Source organism: Oryza glaberrima, chromosome 7 (assembly GCF_000147395.1).
Source record: "Oryza glaberrima chromosome 7, OglaRS2, whole genome shotgun sequence".
Classification (NCBI taxonomy): Eukaryota; Viridiplantae; Streptophyta; class Magnoliopsida; order Poales; family Poaceae; genus Oryza; species Oryza glaberrima.
This window is the reverse complement of record NC_068332.1, coordinates 16,034,133-16,054,112: the sequence shown is the minus strand read 5'-3', so window position 1 is coordinate 16,054,112 and position 19,980 is coordinate 16,034,133. Positions and strand designations below refer to the sequence as shown.

At 39.1% G+C, this 19,980-nt stretch overlaps 2 protein-coding genes across 4 annotated transcripts; one reads left to right on the top strand and one right to left on the bottom strand.

Moving 5' to 3' along the window:
* Positions 1-3,910: 3,910 nt before the first annotated feature.
* LOC127780575 (uncharacterized) lies at positions 3,911-8,794 on the bottom strand. Of its 2 annotated transcripts, XR_008018796.1 has the most exons (14): positions 8,705-8,794; positions 8,296-8,635; positions 8,195-8,230; positions 6,672-7,436; positions 6,434-6,596; positions 6,184-6,354; positions 5,768-6,092; positions 5,613-5,681; positions 5,244-5,538; positions 4,962-5,162; positions 4,792-4,890; positions 4,446-4,702; positions 4,294-4,369; positions 3,911-4,205 (listed from the first exon to the last, which is right to left on the bottom strand). XR_008018796.1 is itself a non-coding variant. In XM_052307498.1 (11 exons), exons 6-10 carry the CDS (start codon positions 6,196-6,198, stop codon positions 5,039-5,041), a joined length of 828 nt encoding a protein of 275 aa, XP_052163458.1. In that variant the 5' UTR covers positions 6,199-6,354; positions 6,434-6,596; positions 6,672-7,436; positions 8,195-8,230; positions 8,296-8,635; positions 8,705-8,794; the 3' UTR covers positions 4,716-4,890; positions 4,962-5,038. The 2 variants fall into 2 exon arrangements, 1 of the variants encoding a protein (XP_052163458.1); XM_052307498.1 differs by lacking the exons at positions 3,911-4,205; positions 4,294-4,369; positions 4,446-4,702 and having other exon boundaries at positions 4,716-4,890.
* Positions 8,795-13,072: 4,278 nt separating this feature from the next.
* LOC127779115 (uncharacterized) lies at positions 13,073-19,936 on the top strand. 2 transcript variants are annotated; one of them, XM_052305811.1, is made up of 14 exons: positions 13,073-13,317; positions 13,416-13,495; positions 13,880-13,974; positions 15,257-15,408; positions 15,892-16,046; positions 16,842-16,960; positions 17,068-17,231; positions 17,320-17,394; positions 17,886-17,957; positions 18,147-18,284; positions 18,618-18,773; positions 18,857-18,909; positions 18,990-19,162; positions 19,256-19,936. In XM_052305811.1, exons 1-14 carry the CDS (start codon positions 13,230-13,232, stop codon positions 19,323-19,325), a joined length of 1,590 nt encoding a protein of 529 aa, XP_052161771.1. In that variant the 5' UTR covers positions 13,073-13,229; the 3' UTR covers positions 19,326-19,936. The 2 variants fall into 2 exon arrangements, with proteins under 2 accessions (XP_052161771.1, XP_052161772.1); XM_052305812.1 differs by lacking the exon at positions 16,842-16,960 and having other exon boundaries at positions 17,132-17,231.
* The last annotated feature ends 44 nt before the right edge of the window (positions 19,937-19,980 follow it).

The window sequence follows — 19,980 nt, the reverse complement described above, 5'->3', positions numbered from 1 at the left end:
TGATTTTGGATGGATGACGGAGTGAAGAACCACACTGATTTCAATTGTACCACAGGGTCTAGGTATGTTATACTGCTTTGATGATTGATTTTTCAGTATGTGCCGTTGGGTTTTTTCGTTTGATTTATGGGTGTGAACAAGAATGATTCTGGATCATTGATTCAGTCAAATTATTATGGATGAATGCAACCCTTCCTTCGGCATACCTGATGGTGATTCAATCCCACATGGTGTCCAGACAAGGTGAGATCAAGATACCATATTTTCTGAATTGTAGAAATAATCGGCCGATACTGATGCATATTGAGTTGTGTTCTGCAGTCCTGTAGCCGTGGAGGAGGACGTGTCATTGACGGTTGGCTCGCATGATTCAGGTCATGGAACTCCGGTGACAAGGTATCTTTCTTGTCATAGTTGTCAGTTGATCATATACTTTGGAATTGAGTAGTATAAAATCCTTTTCTGTCTCTATTACAGAAGTGTGCTCCCTTCACTAGATTGGACTGAAGGAAACCCAGCTGAAAAAGATGGGGCAGGGATACCGATGGAAAGGTTTGGATCTCATGTTGATTTCTTTTCGCTTTATTTGATTTTAATGGCATGTTGTTGGTGGTATGTTCTGAAGACTGAATGAATACAATCTTTTCAGAATGGTAGTAGATAATGTTGACAGCAGTGCTGCCATTCCTCCGGAGTATGCTGATGCTAATATTCTTGCTCCCGCATTGGGGCAAAGATTTAAGACTGAGAGAGATGCCTTTATTTTTTATAATGTTTATGCTGTTAGTAAAGGATTTGGGATCCGTCTGAATAAAGAGCGCCTTAATGTTAATAAGCAGAGAACAATGCGGCAGATTTGTTGTTCACAACAGGTACCAACATTTATGACAGTATGTTTGTTGTGGCAATGAGCTGATAGTTTTTTGTGATGGAGTATGTGTTAATTTGTAATTGATCCCTGCAGGGGAAGAACACAAATACCAAAAAACCTTCTGTTCGAATTGGATGCCCAGCAATGATCAAGATAAATAGGTCGAAAGGTGCAGGAAGCTGGACAGTAACTAAGGTCGTCACTGCACACAACCATCCAATGAAAAAGAGTATAAGGATTACAAAGAATTATCATTCACACAATCAAATAGATGAGGGGACTCGGGGTATTATTGAAGAGATGGTGGACAATAGCATGAGTCTGACAAATATGTATGGTTTGTTGTCTGGCATGCATGGCGGAGCTTCCATGGTTCCATTCACGAGAAAAGCTATGGATAGGCTAGCGTATGCAATTAGGCGGGATGAGTGCAGCGACGACATGCAAAAAACACTAAATATCCTCAAGGATTTGCAAAAAAGGAGTAAGAATTTCTTTTATAGTATACAGCTCGACGAGGCTTGCCGTGTGAAGAACATATTCTGGTCTCATGCTGTGTCTAGATTGAATTATGAGCATTTTGGTGATGTCATTACATTTGATACTACGTACAAGACAAATAGGTATAATATGCCATTTGCACCATTTGTTGGGGTAAACAATCACTTTCAGAGTACCTTCTTTGGGTGTGCCCTGCTGAGAGGAGACCAAAAAATCGTTTGCATGGTTGTTCGAGACATTCAAAGAGTGCATGAATGGGAAGGAACCTATTGGAATTTTAACAGGTATGCGCGTATTTGGTCGTTTTCAGAGTTCGATAGGATTTCAAAGTTTACTATGCTTATTGTAAGTATTTGACATTTTTATTGCAGACAACTGTCCTTCAATGGCAGCTGCCATTCGAAAGGTATTTCCCAACACAATCCATCGTGTGTGCAAGTGGCACGTTCTGAAGAAAGCAAAAGAATTTATGGGGGAACATCTACTCGAAGCGTCGATCATTCAAGAAAGCATTTCACAAGGTTCTCACGCAGACACTGACAGAGGAGGAGTTTGAAGCTGCTTGGCACAAACTGATTAGTGATTACCAACTGGAAAACAGTGTATATTTGCGTCACATTTGGGACATAAGGCGCAAATGGGCGTTTGTATATTTTGCCCATAGGTTCTTTGCTGGGATGACTACTACGCAAAGAAGTGAGTCTGCAAACCATGTGTTCAAAATGTTTGTGAAACCCTCTAGTTCTATGAACGGGTTTGTTAAGAGGTATGACCGGTTTTTCAATGAGAAACTGCAAAAGGACGACTCAGAGGAATTCCAAACTAGTAACGTAAGTATCCATTTTGGCATTTTTGTTGTTCTTATTTAATTGATTATTATAATCATCTTTTGGTGTCACTCGGTGCAGGACAAGGTTGAAATTAAAACAAGCTCACCGATAGAGATTCATGCTTCCCAAGTATATACTAGAGCTGTTTTTCAGTTGTTCTCTAAGGAGTTAACTGATAGTTTATCATACATGGTGAAACCTGGGGAGGACGAAAGCATAGTGCAAGTTGTACGAATGTGCACAGAAGAGTCTAGCTCATTCCTTCGGAAGGAATATCAGGTGTACTATGATGTGGAAAGAGAGGAATTTTCATACGTCTGGAAGATGTTTGAGCATAAAGGGATACTGTGCAGCCATGTTTTAAGGGTATATGTTTCTTCCTTTGCAACTTTTATTGAAGTATTCTTGATTATTTTGTAATTCATTGTTTTGTCCTGTTAGGTGCTTGTTCAGTATGGGTTGTCAAAAATTCCAGATAGGTACATATTGAAAAGATGGACGAAGAATGCACGGGATTCTGTTCCACCTCATCTACATGGATACAAAGATGATGTCGATGCTTCACAATCGAGGAGTTACAGACATGTAATGCTGAATAAAATGTCTGTGGATGTGGCTAGTGTTGCAAACAAAGATGTGCAGACATTTAAGATGGTAATGACAGTCATGAATCAACTTTTGGAAGACATGAAAAGTCAGTTATCTTTGGATGACGATGACAATAGTGGAGCAGCCCCAAAGCGAGCAACTATACAAATATCAAGGCCAACGGTATTATCCGAAGATGGAAATGAAGATGTTGGCGCTGCTGACGTCGACAGTGCGTATGATATGTCGAGTGAGGAAGATAGTGGAGATAATACTGGTGATGTACTTCCACCCGTGAGAAAGAGAAGCAGAGGAAGGCCAAAAGTGAATAGGTATAAATCTGGCGGTGAGGCTGCCAGCATGAAAAGAAGAAAAGAAGTAAGGAGTGAAAAGAGTAAAGCAGCAAATGAGGGTGATTCCGTTGAAGAAGAAAACCAAGACAATGATCATGCGGATGAAATGCCTTTTCCTCGTAGGTTTTGCCACACATGCCACCAAGCAGGACATAATTCAAGAACCTACGGCCGGACGTCTACGTACAAGAGAAAATTTTAGTATATGGTTCATTGTATTTTTGTATAGCCCCTTCTGAATGTTTAAAGTGGTTTTGCTTTAAGTTGTTTCCTGTTAAGTTGAGATATGTTTGCGTTTGCTTGCTGTGAGCAATTTATTATGATTATGGAAGTGGTGGATTGGTCAGTTTTTTCTATATTAAGTAAATTTTGCTTCAATTTTTTACAATTGGATATTTTTGGTGGTTGTATCTTCAGTGGAAACAAATGGATGTGTGTTAACAGGAATCTATATCATTTGCATGATGATATTTTCTCTTTAAAGAGAGAAATGGAAGTGTTTTTTTGTGCTGTTTATCCTTTGGAAAAGGCATGTGCACTTGTGTGGGTTTGAGTTGTATTTTCTACATCAACGAAGACACGTACTACTTCATTAGGCCAGGACCGAAGGATTTTGGTTTGCTCCATCCAGTTCATGTTTAAGCTGCAGCGCGGCAGCGGGGATTTTGGAAGGATGATTAAGTGAATAACCACATCCCTATGGATGGTACCATTGGGTGTAGATACAAAAATAAGCCATACAATCAGTTGAATAAACATGTGCATACTGTTATTGTTTGGGGTAGCGAAAAATTGAAATAACTAAGTACGTGGAACTGTCATTTGAACACAGATGTTTCTTTGTCCATGCATAGCAACGAATTTAAGATTCTGCCAAGCGAAGACATAAGTGAATATCGAAAATTACATGAAAAGTTATGGTAAAACTATAAGGATAAAATTGTTGAACTAATTGTCTTTAATATGTCGAAGACGGTGCACCACATATTCTGGAAGTATTGCCTCGTTATCACGCAGAGTCAATAGGTGGATCAAAAATTGTCGCCGGAGGTAGTACGGGTCCTGTGAATGTTACAGTTTTTCGTTATAGCTTATTGGCGAAGACTTTACGGTGGAGTGTGGTCTACAAAGGGTGGAAGCCATTATATACCTGTGAAGTAGAGTTCACAAGACGAAGACCATCTCAGTTCACCATATTGTTGAATACATGAAAGTCGCAGTCATCCCTGTGTGTTTTTGTAAAAGTATTGTCAGTTCAAGCTGTGGAGAGGTTGTATACTGTTTGGTGGAGTAGTAACTCACCCGTTTTGCTGCTTTGGTATATTTTCCACTGCCTCAAAGTCCCACTTCAGTATGTCCTTGTTCCACCTTGGAGATGCCAGACGCATGCATTCCATTACGCACCGGGACACCATGATCTTAATCTTGTCATGCCTGGTGAAACGTGATTCCCCCAGTGGATCTTGGGTGTTAAGTGAATCAAGGACTGATACCTTCTTGCTCTCCATGTTAAATACGTACAACACGTAATGTTTGAATAGGTGAACAGGTATCAGTATCTGCAAAGTAATTGTTTCTCAGTGGGATGGCTTCTCTGTTATTGTTCACAAATAAGACTACAGATTATGTACTGAAAAATCAAAGTCACCATGTGACTATCTGAAACATCATATACAACTTCGGGGCCCGTGAAGTGTGCAAGTTGATGATTAGCTTCCCAAAATTCATCTCCAGCTACAGCATACATCTAAAACAAATCATTGAATTTGAATGCCCATTAGCAAAAGAAGAATATTTTTTTGACGTGTGCAATGTTACCCCAAAATCTTGGTTAATGAAATGCCTCCAACCCAAGTAGTTTGTGTTTTGAAATCTCTCAACTTCTTGTTGGAACATTATTCGAATAGCAAGGTTGAGAGAATCTGAAAATCCATTCGGCTCCCAATCTTTATAGTCTCCTGGATGTTTCGTAGCGTCAGTGAAATCCTGAATGGATAGGAACTTTGCAGCCATTTTGTGCTGAAATAAACCATAAGAGAATAAAGGAATGTCAGGTTAGGTGGGGTGCGATACTTGGTATAGTTGAATAACAGGACTTACTCTAACGATGCCTTGTTAGAAATAGACATAACATAGGAATACAGTTCATCAGCAGTCCTGGAGTCCAGCCTCTCAGTCGAACATTGTTTTGACAGGAAAGGTGACATGAGTTTCCTGTTTGGTTTAACTGCACGCTTTGATTTGTGTTTCAGCAAGTGAGAAGGTGGTTTTTCTACAGTATATTTGCGCTTCTTCTGCTCGTCGGTTCCGAATTCTTCAATTAGCATAATTGAACATTGGTTAGTCATGCGTGTTCCCGACGTAGGCGACATTGAAGAATTAGTCTCTTTCGAACCTGGATATGTGAGACTGATTAGTACGCAGTAATCAGGTTTTTTATTTGATTTTTTAATCTTTTAGCACACCAACCTGGAGCTCCATTAAATTTAGTAGGAGTGCACTGCGAGGCTCCAAATTTGTGATCACAGTGTCGGGTATCTGATAAATGAAGAATGTAAGAAATTTGTTAAAGTCACATTTTGTAAGGATTTTGTGTGTTCATATTGTTAATAGTCAAGCGTTACCTGTTGGTTGCTCCACTGGATTTTCATATTCTGTAGCATGTGTGGAGTAGTTCGTGGGTGTGTGGTATCCCATGGTAGAGGGGTCTCCCCATGGATGGAGAGGCCCTTGCATATCCTCAATGGTATCAATAACATTCCTAACTACTGCCCTCGTCGCTATCTTAACTGCCGCTGCCATATTATACTTGAAAGCTTTCTTGAACATGTTTGCTGCTTCAGTAGCAGTTTTGAGATTGCTTATGTCTACGAAATCTGCTATGCTAGGAAAAATCTCATCAATCCGATTGAATCCATCCTGAACGTAAGATTTCAACTCCTCATAGGCCTATGTTTTTAATCATAGTAACCATAAATTATATTTAATCCCATTGTCGGATATAGTCTGAAGTAGCATACTGTAACTATGGTTCACGTACCTGTGGCCCAACCATTGCACTCACGTCTAACGAATTGAAGTGTGATTCCAGGAATTTGATTAAATTGGCGCCTCCATCATTGCCTCTGCATTGTATCTTCGAAACGGAGGATAAGTTGAGGGGAGACACCTATGGCGCTTGGGGGTAGTTTTCTCTTAGAGCCTTCATCAACTGAAGAACATATGCGTTGCTAATTAGCTTATTTTTGCAGCCTTAAATAGGTATATTAGAGTTAGGGCACCATACATACCTGGAGCTTCCCATAACGAGGGAAAGTATCCTGGATTATGTTTACTGACTATATCTTGTTGGATCATCATAGCAATTTGATTGTCCTCAAACTGAGAAATGTGGCATGATTTAACACTCGTGATCCCAACCTTCCGTATCACGAGTTTGCTCAAATATTTTGCCTGCACAATTGCTTCAAAATGTCAATATGTGTGTTGATTATATACTGCATTAGGAAGGCAGGTATCAGTGCTAACCATTAGGAAGATGATACACCCGTTAATGGATTGTTGCGTCATATTCGGAAAGCGTTTGTGCAATGATTCTGCTGCTTTCTTCACCTCATCTACGACGAACTGGGACCAGTTGTACTGTTTTATGTTGTCAACATCAGCCACAGCTCTAATATACCTAGGAGATATGAAGTTTGCGCAGGATTGAGGTGCCAAGAACTTTGTTGTGACATATAACACAAAAGCCGCCTTGAATTCCCTCTTTTCATCTATTGTCATGGGATGAACATACTACTTCTTTAGGACTCTCTCTAAGAGTGATATTTTCAGGTGTGAAAAGTTTGGAATCTCAAATATTTCACACAATTTTTGTTTCTTCCCGTCTAATTCATCTTATGAGCAAGGGATAATAAGTTGACCTGAGCATGGCAAGCCAAAAACTGCAGTGACATCGTTGGGACCAAATGGCAACTCCTGGTTGAAATCTGTAACAATAGTGCCTGATTTTGGATCAACCTTGCTCAGAAGCCATGCCCCAAACTGGCTGTTTACCTTAGTAAGTTTGATATCCAAAATTCCATCAAATCCAATTTCAGCAATCAACTCCTTCTTCCTATCATCGAAGTCTTTAGTGATATTCACTATGCATTTGGGCTGGCACCTGCAATTGATACCAAAGGTAGTGTTGTCTTTCTTCTGTCTATTTAGTACCCTGCTTTGCCGATATCTAGATACCACCCGTGCAGCCGTCTTTTGAAGGCTACCCCTTGTGCCTGAGACCTTGAAAGCCTACGGATAATTATTTTTCAGAACACAAATATAACAAATACTAAGGCTGAGAAAAATTGAGCGTATTTAAAAATTCAACATGTACTTCTGTTTTAAAAAATCTGCATATAACCTTCTCTGGAAAAATGAAGGATATATTTCTATGAAGCAAATTCAGCCTGTATTTGCCCCCTCTTTGAAAAACTAAGCATGTCTATGGAAATAAGCAGTATATCTTTGTAAAATGCAGTACATACTGTATACCAATCCAGTATGTACCAGTCAGTATATATCAATCCAGTATGTACCAGTCAGTATATACCTCTCTATGGAAAAAAGAATTATATACCAATCCATAGAAATGCAGTATATACAAGGTTCAATACCAATCCATAGGAATGCAGTATATGCAAAGTTCAGAACATACTACTGACAAAAAAAAACAGCATATACCTCTCTATGGATAATTGCAGTATATACTAATCCAGCATGTACCAGTCAGTATATACCTCTATATGGGAAAAAGAAGCATATATCAATCCACAGAAATGCAGAATATACAATGTTCAATAGATACTTATGTTTAAAAAAATAAGTACATACCCATGTATGGAAAGCATATACTTCAGGTGTAAAATCGGCATATACATTATCCCAAATAAAACAGCATATGCATTCAGAGTCAAGAAATTGCTATCCACAACTGAGATCATGCATGAACCGAACTATGCATAACCCCTCTCTATAGGCAACAAGATGATCAATTTCTGGTGACATACCTTGGACTGCGGTGACAAACTGATTCTCCCATGACTCTGCAAGCGAGAAAAATTTAGGAATCGAGTGTCGATCTTGCCGTATAAAATACACAAATACTAACCTGCTGCTTTGGATGACCTGCACTACTGTGACTCCTCAATTTTGCCCAGGCTGCCCCGCTCCTGCATTCAGGCGACTCCAGATCGATAACTTCTGCTCCTGGGACACCAACGGGTGGCAGATCCTCCAGATCGATTACCTCTGCTTCAGTATCTCCGATTGGTGAAGGAGGAGCCATCACTGGAGGAAGGAACAAGCAGATTCAATGATCAGTATAGATCGCTTCTATGATCCTCCACCAGCCGCCGAGTCGCCGCTGAATCGCCGTGGGGTCAATCCAAGGAGGAGTCGTCGCCTCGTTGCCTCCCAAAACCCAGAAATTTCGTGATGCGCTGTTGGATCTGTTCCGATATTAGCAGTAAGATAATTTTTCCCTGAATTATTAATTCCATAATTCACGATATACATACCGGGTCCGCTGAGTCAACATCCGTTAAGGTGTACACGGATTAACTCGTATCTGGTTGTTCAGATGAACGGTGGATGCAAGAGGGAGTACATACACCTAGATGTACAGAACCATTTTCATATATATATATATATATATATATATATATATATATATATATATATATATATATATATATATATATATATATATATATATATATATATATATATATATAGAGAGAGAGAGAGAGAGAGAGAGAGAGAGAGAGAGAGTACACACACGCATGCATAGGCAGCCAATCGGCAAAATGGATCGTGGGGGCCGGGCCGGGATTAGCTGATGCCGGCTTCTACCTGTATTAATTCTGCCAGGTGAAGTGACACACTCATACGTGCTGTTTCTTCCTTGTCGGGCCCCATCTGATTAATTTGGATGACTTCACATATACGGGAATTTAACTATTTGCCACAATTATCCAAATACCCTTCTTATATTTGCTTTTTTTTCCCCTCTTAGACGGTGGCTTCTTAACTATTTGCCACTTTTACCCACGTGGCATACCAACGTGGCAACTCAGGTGAAAAAACGATGTAGGGCCCACTTGTCATTCTCTCCTCTCACTGATCTCTCTCTCCCCCAACTGTCCAGCCGGCGATGCCGGCGAAGAGGCCTAGGGCGGCGCCGGAGTGGAGGTCGACAACCGCCGCGGCCCTCTCTCCAACACGTGCCCAATCGACCTTCATGGCGCCGTTCAAGTTCTGCAGCAATGGCCGACCATTGATGCGGGACAACGGATCTATCGGAGTGCTCGCCGACGGTGACCCGCGTGAGCTTCGGTCAGCTCTCCGCCGCCTTCTCCTCCGGCCTGACGCCCCCAGTCGCTTCGTCTCTATATATATATCTATCCACGTCGGCATCGGGACCCTCGGCTCCCCCGCACGCGCGCCCTTTTTCCTCACCGTCGGCGGCAGATGTCGCTGTGGAGAAGAGCGTTGGGACTCCTGCTGTGTGACACGAGGGCGACGAGCACGCGGTGTTCCACTTCGGCCGACGAGGACCCACTTCGCACGCCGTGGAGAGTGCCGCCGCGGTCGTCGAACTCCACTTAGGCCGCCCCCAATGCCAACGTCTGATAGCTGGGGGAGAGAGATGAGTGAAGGGGAGAGAATTACAAGTGGGTCCACGCCGTTTTTTCATCTGAGTTGCCACATTGGCATGCCACGTGGGCAAAAGTGACAAATAGTTAAGAAGCCACCATCTAAGAGGGGCAGAAAAATAGGAGCAAATATAAGAAGGGTATTTGGATAACTGCCAAACCTAAAGTGGCAAATAGTTAAATTCCCCTACATATACTGCCTCCATTCCAAAATAAGTATAGCCGTGGGTATCCTTATCCAACGTTTGACCGTCTGTCTCATTTGAAAAATTTATGAATTTTTTTTATCACACATAAAGTACTATTTATGTTTTATCATCTAATAACAATGAAAATACTGTTAATAAAGAATTCTGGGATGAGTTGTCACACGTAAAGTCTTTACATCAAACAACCAATGTCTCATATAAGGGCCGACAAATATTTTCCGTCCCCCTCATCACTCCATCCGCTGCTGAGAATTATAATCTGGTTCACTCGATAGGAGACATTTGGATCTTAAGCGGAATTCGCCTTGTCTGGCAAGGTTTAGTGTTTGGTACAAGAATGATCCAAACGCACCCTATTTGCGTGATTTCTGCTTTCTCACGTACTCCCTCCATAATTTTTTTCTTTTTAAAAAAGGAGAGTTTTTAGGACGTGTTCAGATTCGTTTTCAAAAATTTAAGGTATAGGAGTTCTTATTATACACGTATTTCCTCAAAACGACCGTCTGATTGCCCTACACACCGTTAGCCCCTGTCGACTGTGCCTTCAATTCACACGGCACGATAACTAATTCGATCGTTACTCTCCTTCCTGTTGCTACTTTTGGAAGTGAGCTCACACCTCTAGAAGTTTGCCTTCAGCACACTAGAAAAAGAAAAAAAAACAAGGTAATGCCTTGGTGAGGGTGGTTGCTGACTTGCCTGTCAGCTGCTATGCTTAGCCAAATCGAGAAAACGGAGTTAAACACGACAAATGCGTGATCGAGCATACGACCATGCATTATACAGGGGACATACATAGGTAGTTACGCAACTGCACGGTATTAAGGGTTTGTTTAGTTCACGTCAAAATTGGAAGTTTGGTTGAAATTAGAACGATGTGACGGAAAAGTTGGAAGTTTGTGTGTATAGGAAGGTTTTGATGTGATGGAAAAGTTGGAAGTTTGAAGAAAAATTTTGGAACTAAACAAGGGCTAAGTCATGTTCGGCACAACTCGTAGATGTTAGATCCACGTTAGATTTGAATTTTATATGTTAAAATTATGTTGGTTTAAAATTTCAAATTTTATCTAATATAGAAACTAATTTATCTAAATGTTATCAACGTAATAGTATATCTAAATTGGTAGATTTGTGGAGTTAGAAATATCTAGTTTTAAAAAATCTTAGATGCAGAGCTGCCAAATAGAACAATGGCTCTCTTCTTCTTTAATCGGTTTGGCTTTTAATTGTGAGACTCCCCCATCTAGGGCTGGCAATGGGTCGGATTGCGCACGGGCAGAGTAGGAACACGCCCGACTCATGCCCGAATACGCTAGCAGATAGAAACCAATAACCCATATCCATGTCCTGATGTCCGGTGGGCATCGGTACCTAGTGGGTACCCAATAGGTTAAGTAACATATGAATAATATGAATAATATCTCTATGGGTATGTTTGGATAATGGAAAATGAGGGGTGGGATTGGGATTGGGAAATGAATGAAGGGTTAGGATTAAATGGAAGAGGGAGAATGAATGGTTAAGATTTAAAGATGGGTGGAAAATCATTTCCCTTTCCCATTTGCCAAACACTGTCTATGTTCAGCTGACTTCAAAACTACCAGCAAAGTTTACAACACTAGACAATAATAACACGTTTTATACTTCAAGCAATCTTTATAGTTCAAGTAAGTAATTCAGTATATCATCATATAATACACTCATCCAAGAGTTATTTATTATATCCCGTTGAAACAAGCACACTCAAGTTAACCAGTATGGTGTAATTTTCATAGTTGATTCACTACTTCAAGCTTCAGTTATAATTGATTCAATGTCATCCTCAGAAGATAGGCCAAAAATCAGCTATTTTAAAAACCTGGATTGGAGGTTACTCACGAACGAAATACAAAACCGAGCTATGCCCAATAGTCTTGGATCTCGGGTTGGGCATACCATGAACGAAAAATGAAATCACACATACGCCCCCGTCGGGCTTGACGCTCGCGGGTACTCATACCCACATGTAAGATTGCCATCCCTACCCTAATCTAACTTGTGCATTCTAAGCCCTCCACGAATTTAGGCCAGTACGATTCTCATCCAATGGCTGATAAACCATCCCCACACGAAACATATGGGTGCATTTGGTAGGGCTTCAAAATTCAAATTCTATGATTTTGATTCTAATTCACCCTAAATCATATAAAAAAGAATTATAATCAATTCGGTTAGGCGTTTGGCAACAAATGTTAGCCCTATATTACCCTTGTGATAACAAGGAAAGGGATTAATATAAATATCATCGGATCCCTCCCTTCCATAATTATTTCGATTAGATGAGAAAATCTTTTATATTTTGGGACGGAGAAAGTTAATGTAATGCTAATATTTATTAGAACTACTTAAAAGAAAATCTTGGTAACTTTGGTGGAGCCTATGGGCTTGTTTTGGGGAGCTTCTAACTGCTACAACTTTTTCCAGAATCAGATTTTAGTCTAGATTATGAGAAAATGTAATTATAGAATCCAGAAAATAAAATTTAAGCTATAAGCCCCAAACAGTCCCTATGTCTTTGGTTTGCACGATTCTCGTGTGGAGAGAAGTTTCTGCTTGTGCCGATCCTTGAGGAGCTAGCGCGTTGCGTTTTTATTCGTTTGGCTGGGAATTCCACCGATTTTCCGATAATCATGCCCTGATAGGTTGGGAAAATTTTTAAATTTGATTGTCAGGATATACGAATATACATTCAAAGTATTAAACGTAATCTAATAACAAAATAAATCATAGATTTCGCAAAAAAATTACGAGACAAACTTATTAAACCTAATTAATCCGTTATTAGTAAATGTTTAGTGTATCACTATATTGTCAAATCATGACGCAATTAGGCTTAAAAGATTTGTCAAATCATGACGCAATTAGGCTTAAAAGATTCATCTCGCAATTTACACGCAATCAGTTTTTTTATCTATATTAATACTTCGTGCATATTTCAAATATTCAATGTGACAACTTAGAATTTTGTTTTTTATGGTAACTAAACAGGGCCTCAGTCTCCTTCGCCCTCCCAAGTTTCCCCACTCCGCCGCAGCTTCTGTGCCGACCGCGCCGGCCGGACCCCGTTGTGCCCCCCCGATTTCCGCGGCCGTCCCGCCCCCCGAGCGGCGCTGCCATCTCGCATTGCCGCCGCCGCCGGTATGGCGACGGGTGCTGAGGCCGCCGCGGCGTTATCTCCTCCGGGCGCCGCCGGTGCCGCCGTCATGGGAGTCTTCAAGTACAACTTCGGTGCGTGCGTGCGCTCTCTCCCTCTCCCTTCTCCGATCCAAGTCTGAGGTTGATTTCGGGGGGGTGGGGGATCTAAGTGCGGTGTCTCGTTGTTGCAGCGGCGCAGTTCCTATCCAGGGTCACCCCCTTCCTCTACAACAGCTGGTTCGTGCGCCAGCTCAGCGCCGAAGACTGCGCGGTGCGGGATCCCCTCCCCTCTTCTTGCTCGCTCGCTTGATTTTATTTCTGTGCCCAGATGAAGAACTGAATTGTGCGTTTACTCACCGTAGTAAAGCAAATGTGGCGATTTTGTTGGAACCCAAGTTGTTGATTTTTGTAGCAAGCTGTTGCATGATTTTATTGTGGGGGGTTTTAATAGTGTGATTTGGGTTTATTTTGAAGTTTTACTTGGTTGAACTAAAAGAGAACTGCTCTGGGAATCTAGTCCACCAGCAACCGACTGTGAGAATCCAGTAGATATGAACAAATCAACGTTTTGATAATGCTGTGTTTCTTACGTGCTTCACTTTGTTCAAATATCTAATAGAAGCTTAAACTCCTTTATATGTCATCTATCTGGCAGGCATACGCGTTACAGCTTCCTCTCTTCATCAACTGCGTCCTATTTTTAAGCCGGGAGGGGTTTCGGCGTGCATGCTTGCGTAATGATTCTGACAGGTATTACAATAACTTTATATGGACTTTCTGAAGCAATTTAGGAGCTATAAGCCATATTTATAATTTCTGAAGAAATAACTAAGCAGTAAGTCTTTTTGTTTAGACTAGTCATAGCATGGATTTATTTATTTTAAGCGAGAAAATCAATCTTTAAAATGACCAACGTGCTATAGAACTATAGATACTGGAAAGTGATAAAACCCCGGTCACAATTTCTTGACCTAACGCACCATATACTCTGGCTATAGCTTGTTAGTTTTAAAAAGAACCATGTGAAAAATTTGTGCTCTAGTTTCACTTGTGCATACAGAATAGTAAATTCAAAGAGAAATGAACCCTTTATAATTTGGTAGAGTAATTCAAGAAAGAGAAGAAATGGAGAAAAGAAAGAAATGTACCTTTATTAGGCACAGTTGATTTCTCATAAAGAGTTAATTGTAGGAGAAAGGTAAAAGGAAGAACGATTGCAATTGATGCCACAATTGCCTTACAAACCAAGGTAGACAAATTTGAATTTATTAGATGAACAACTATGTGCTTCATGGACGCACGATCCATGAATTGATAAAGCCCAACACTTATGGGGAATGGTCATATGATCTCCATACTCTCATAACAGCACTTCTTTGTTGTTACTGTGTGCTATTAACATTCACTTTAAACTTTCATGGTAGGACTAGCCCACAACCTCACATTGTCCATAGAGGCTACCTTCTGTGTAGTGGTGAGGGTTAGTTCCATGTTGGAACATGAGTAGTACTATCATGTTATACTTGAGGGTCTTAATGTTTACTGCTGAGGGTTTTAATGCAATAACTGTGAGCTAACCTGTTTGAGTGAAATGAGGACGAAATCCCATGTGAGTTGCTCTCTGTCCGCAGGCTTATCTTGCATGCGGGCTGTGCACTTGTGAATTTGAGCCCTAGTGTGCTAAAACTTAATTATTTCTTTATAATCAACCAAAATCACATTCTTATTTTGCATACTTGTGAAAATCTATTTTCATATACATATTCTAGATAAACCTTAGAACTGTACTTGTGGTAGAATTACACAATTTCATTCATTTCTTACAAGTCCTAACGTGTCATCTCAGCATACTGTTCAAACGGTGAGCAAATAATTGCTTTCTATTAGTAGTTTGTATGCACTATTAATTTTCTTTCTCAATTTTCAACCACTTGAACATGTTGAAACATGCTCTGGGATTGTAAAGGTCTTTCTAGCAATTGCATTGGAATATACTCTTTAAATGATGATGGTTAAAATATTTATATTACAGTGGCAATGCGATAAGTGATGAAGAGATACTAAAGGTAGCTTGGATGATTGTCCCATTTGGCATCTTAGTTTCCTTTATCAGCAGCTTATTTGTGTTGAGGGTAAAGAAATTGCGGTTATCCGATACCTATGCTAAAGCTACATTAATTATCGGTAAGCTTTGTATTAACCAAGTTTCTGTACAAGCTTTGTGTATTTGTCCTGAATATGGTGACTGATATTTCATTTAGTATAAATTCGTCAGAGTGAATGAGTCAGTTGATTGAGGATAAGCTCTTTGGAATGAATGAATCAGTTGATTAAGTCAGAATATTCCACATATTAACTCGTTAGTGGTGCTGAAATATTATATCTTCCATGCAATTGTTGAACACCTGGCTCTTGATCAATAAAATGGAGATGAGCATTCATGCAAGCATACAGTTATTTGTAGCATTTCAAGATGGTCCTTTTAGACATTTATCTATTTCTTTTTCTATTTGGATATGATCTATAAAAGCACGGCTATGAATGGCTGTCTTTCCTGTTTGTATGATATCACTCCACATGTTTTGCCTTATTTTTTTCATATTGTGTGACTTCTGTCCACTTTCCTCACATTGAGAGCTAATGTATTTAGTTGATTCAATATGACAGCATTTGCTTGTGTACTGGAGCTACTGGCAGAACCTCTGTATATTCTCTCCCAGAGGAAGAAATACTATCAAATAAGAGTGTATACTGAACCTGTGGCTACTCTGCTGCGTTGTTTAACAACTTTTATCTTCATAACAAAAGGACATTCTAAAATGGTAACAGCAGAGGTTTTTACTCTATTGACGTTCTATTCAACTTATTATGCACTTTCTGTCTCAGTTTGTTATCACTGATAAAATAAAATGCTTAAGTTCACATTGTTTTTGTTGTTTACACCTGATACTGGTATAGCCATCTATTTGGTTATGGTTACATTGTGAAAGCTAGCAAATCAAAAAGTTCCATTGCCAATTTCATATTGTGTTCTTTTGGTCCATGCACCAAAGAAAATAACTTGGTGTGAGATTTCTCTCTTAGCTACATTTGTTCAGGGTTAACAGGATGTGGGTTAGAGAGGATTAACTTAATCAGGTTGTGACATTTTAACTTTATTAATTAGGATTAAGTTAACCCACAAAAAAAGTGAATATGATAACATAGAACAACTAAACCTCTTTAGAGTTCTATTTTTCCAAATATAAGTGTATAATCTGGCTAACCATCTAATCTAGCCAAACAAAGTCTTAGACTGACCATTCTAATTGCCAAATCGAACAATTAAGCTATATGTATTTTAGACTTATAGTGTTACTTAATCTAGTTATTTTCAACTTTAAGCAGATCACCTTATGTTTTTTTGTTGGTTATGCCTCCATTGTAAATTCCATGTTAAGTTCGTCTTTGACAATAATAGGACTTTACAAAACAAAAATATGAATTCTGCTGAGTGATATGTCCAAGTAATCTTTTCTTTCTTTACTTTTCAATTAATTGGTGTTCATCTCATGTCATTCTTTTCTTATTCAATTGTTGATCAACACAACACAAAAACAATAATTTATTTCTTGCAGGAAAAGTTGGTTGTATTTGCTTTGTCACAGGTTGTCTATGCAGCTTGCATTTTCTTTGGATATTGGACCTATTTTCTTATATTTACAAATACCAAAATTTCCGATCTCCTTCCATTCAGGTTCCTTCTATGTCTGCCTTTGCATTGTGTTGTATCATTAGGTTTTGTTTGATCCATCACATGTTTATGTTTGTTTCCACTTGATGTTAAAACAAACAAATTGTCAGGTTGTCAGCCATGATGGACTGCGATAAACAGTTGTTGCACATGTGCATGTTGTTTACAGGACAGACTTTCAGGAAACTGATGCTCCAAGAAGGCGAAAAGTTTGTTCTTGTTTGGTTTGATACTCCATATAACCAGGCTGCCTATGGTCTTGTGGATAAATTAGGTAAGTATGCCGACCGCTGTTTGTTTCAGATCCTTTTTATCTTCTAATGTTGCCGGGTATGTGCAATTCATGTTTTGTTTATTTGCAGGGAGTCTGGTTGTTAGAATAGTTTTCCTGCCATTCGAGGAGAGTTCTTATGCTACATTTGCACAGTTGGCATCAGGTTCTTCTGCATTTACTTCATTTAGATATGAGAATCACATTCCTTATCCCTCTGGTGTCTGAACTTGAAAGTTTCTCTGTGAAGTTTTGTCTAACATCTCTTTGATTGGTTATTCAATGAAAATTAACCTATGTTGGCTGGGCAGGCATTGCACCAAACATGGCAGTTCATCCTTTTTTTTTTAAAAAAAAAAGAGTTTATTTTTTTATACTCCTTTCAGAAATTGTAACTTTGGTATGTTTCTTGATTATTTGATCCTTACAATTTAGACTTGATCATTTTCCATACTTCTTACTGCCTGAAAATATATCTTTTGGTATTATTGTTGTTTCATATTGCAGCTTTAAGATACGATAACTTTTCCTTGAAATGTTGATTTGACCAACACCAGAATTCATAGCAATATTGTTTATTTCAAAACAATATGTTCCACGCATATGTTTAGATGTATATTTCTGTAAAAGCTCTAATAATGGGCCTTTTATCCACAGGACAAAATCCCCAGAATATATCCAATTTGGAAGGTTCTTTGCTCGGAGCTCTTAAGCTTATTATGCTGATAGGTTTGTTATCCAATGTTGAATGCTATATTGATTGCATTTGCGTGTGTTATTTACTGTGTCCTCTTAGGGAGTAAGAAGCAATCAATTGCAGTACATGTAGTGTACAGTAAACATGTTTAGTAGCTACCAACTTTATTCTCTTCGTTCTCATTCGAATACAGTCATCCTTAAAGTGTCCTAACTTTGCAGGCTTGGTGGTCATCTCATTTGGTCCAAGTTATTCATATACCCTTCTTAGACTACTTTATGGGGCAAGATACAGTGATGGAGATGCTACAGTTATTCTTCGTTACTATTGTTTCTACGTCATATGCTTAGCAATGAATGGTTTGTACTTACTACTTCTATTTACCAGTTATATCATAGTAGAGCAATGTTTTTGTACAGTATTACTGTCTTCATGCTTAAATTATGTATTAAAAAAAATCTGAAATGATGAACTGTAGTTGACCTTTTTGAATTGAGTTAGTGTACCAACAAGTAGCATTGCTTCTTGTGTTGGTCAATAGTTAGCTATACTTGATGATGTGTTCTATATTTAAAAATTGCACATATTAGCCTTTATACAACCATGTAATTGGGCATGAGTAACACATTCAATTGATTCCTCATGAGGATGCAATATTGAGTTGCACTGATTATGTTAATGTGTACTTTCAGGCACATCTGAAGCTTTCCTTCATGCTGTTGCAAATGAAGACAAGCTTAAGCAGTCAAATGATATGTTGCTCCTGTTCTCGGCAATTTACATTGTGCTAAATGTTGTCCTGATTAAATCTGCTGGTGCAGTTGGGTTGATTGCTGCAAATTCCATCAGTATCCTTTGGTTAATCACTACCATCTTATTTCCTTTAAAGTATCTTTTAAGAACTTTCTTTGTGCCTTGACTGTTTGTAAAGATATGCTGCTGCGAATCACATATTCAGCGGCATTCATTAAAGACTACTTCAAGGTAAGAGGTTCGGTTGATGTTTCACATAGTTTGTTTTAGTTTATTTTCTAACAAAAATACCTGATGACTTTATTTTGCAGGGCTCATTCTCTTTCCGCCATTGCTTGCCGGCAGGCTGGGGTGTGTTGCTCATTTCTGGCCTGACCACAGCTTTCTCTGAAAGGATGTTTCTGAATAGAAACAGGTTCAAGCAGACCCTTCCCATTCACATGGCGATAGGCATAATGTGCCTGGGTTTCTCATCACTCGAGATGTAAGAACACCATTTCATAAAAAAAAAAATGTCTCGCTCTTTTTATATGCTATAATATAATAATCACCTTGGCATTCGTTGCTCATTCAACAGATACCGTGGTGAAAAGCAGTTCTTGACGAGTATAATCAGATCATTGAAGAGCCGCGACAAACTTGCATGAGTCTAACAACATTCAGGGTTTTGCGAGTGTTTTTAGCATTCGCCTGATAACCGCATTTTCAGAAAGAAAACATATACGATGCCGTAAATATAATTGTACATTGCATGGGTTGACGACAGAAGATAATTATGCCAAGCGGCTGGAGGACTTCACTGAACATGGATCAAACTGGTCGCGTTCTCTACTGGAGTCGGGTTAATGGTGTGTGCAGTAGAACAACTGTTCACTAAACGGCAACAGAAAGCATAGATCAGTGGCTTATATAGGTAATTTATTATCTTATTCTGTAGTAACTGCTGACTACACCAGAATCTAAGGGTGTTAAGAGAAAAATTGATTATATTTTGTTACAGCTAAAATATGCTCCCTCCGTCCCATAATATAAGCGATTTTAGAGGGATGTGATACTTCCTAGTGATATGAATCTGAACAAGATAGAAAGTGTCACATCCCTCTAAAATCCCTTATATTATTGGACGGAGGGAGTAATGAATTGGAAGAGAAAATTTAACACATCGATGTAATATAATTTTTTTTATGATATTTGCTACTTCCTCCGTTTCACAATGTAAATCATTCTAGCATTTTCCATATCCATATTGATGTTAATGAATTTATATATATATTGATGTTAATGAATATATATATATATAAA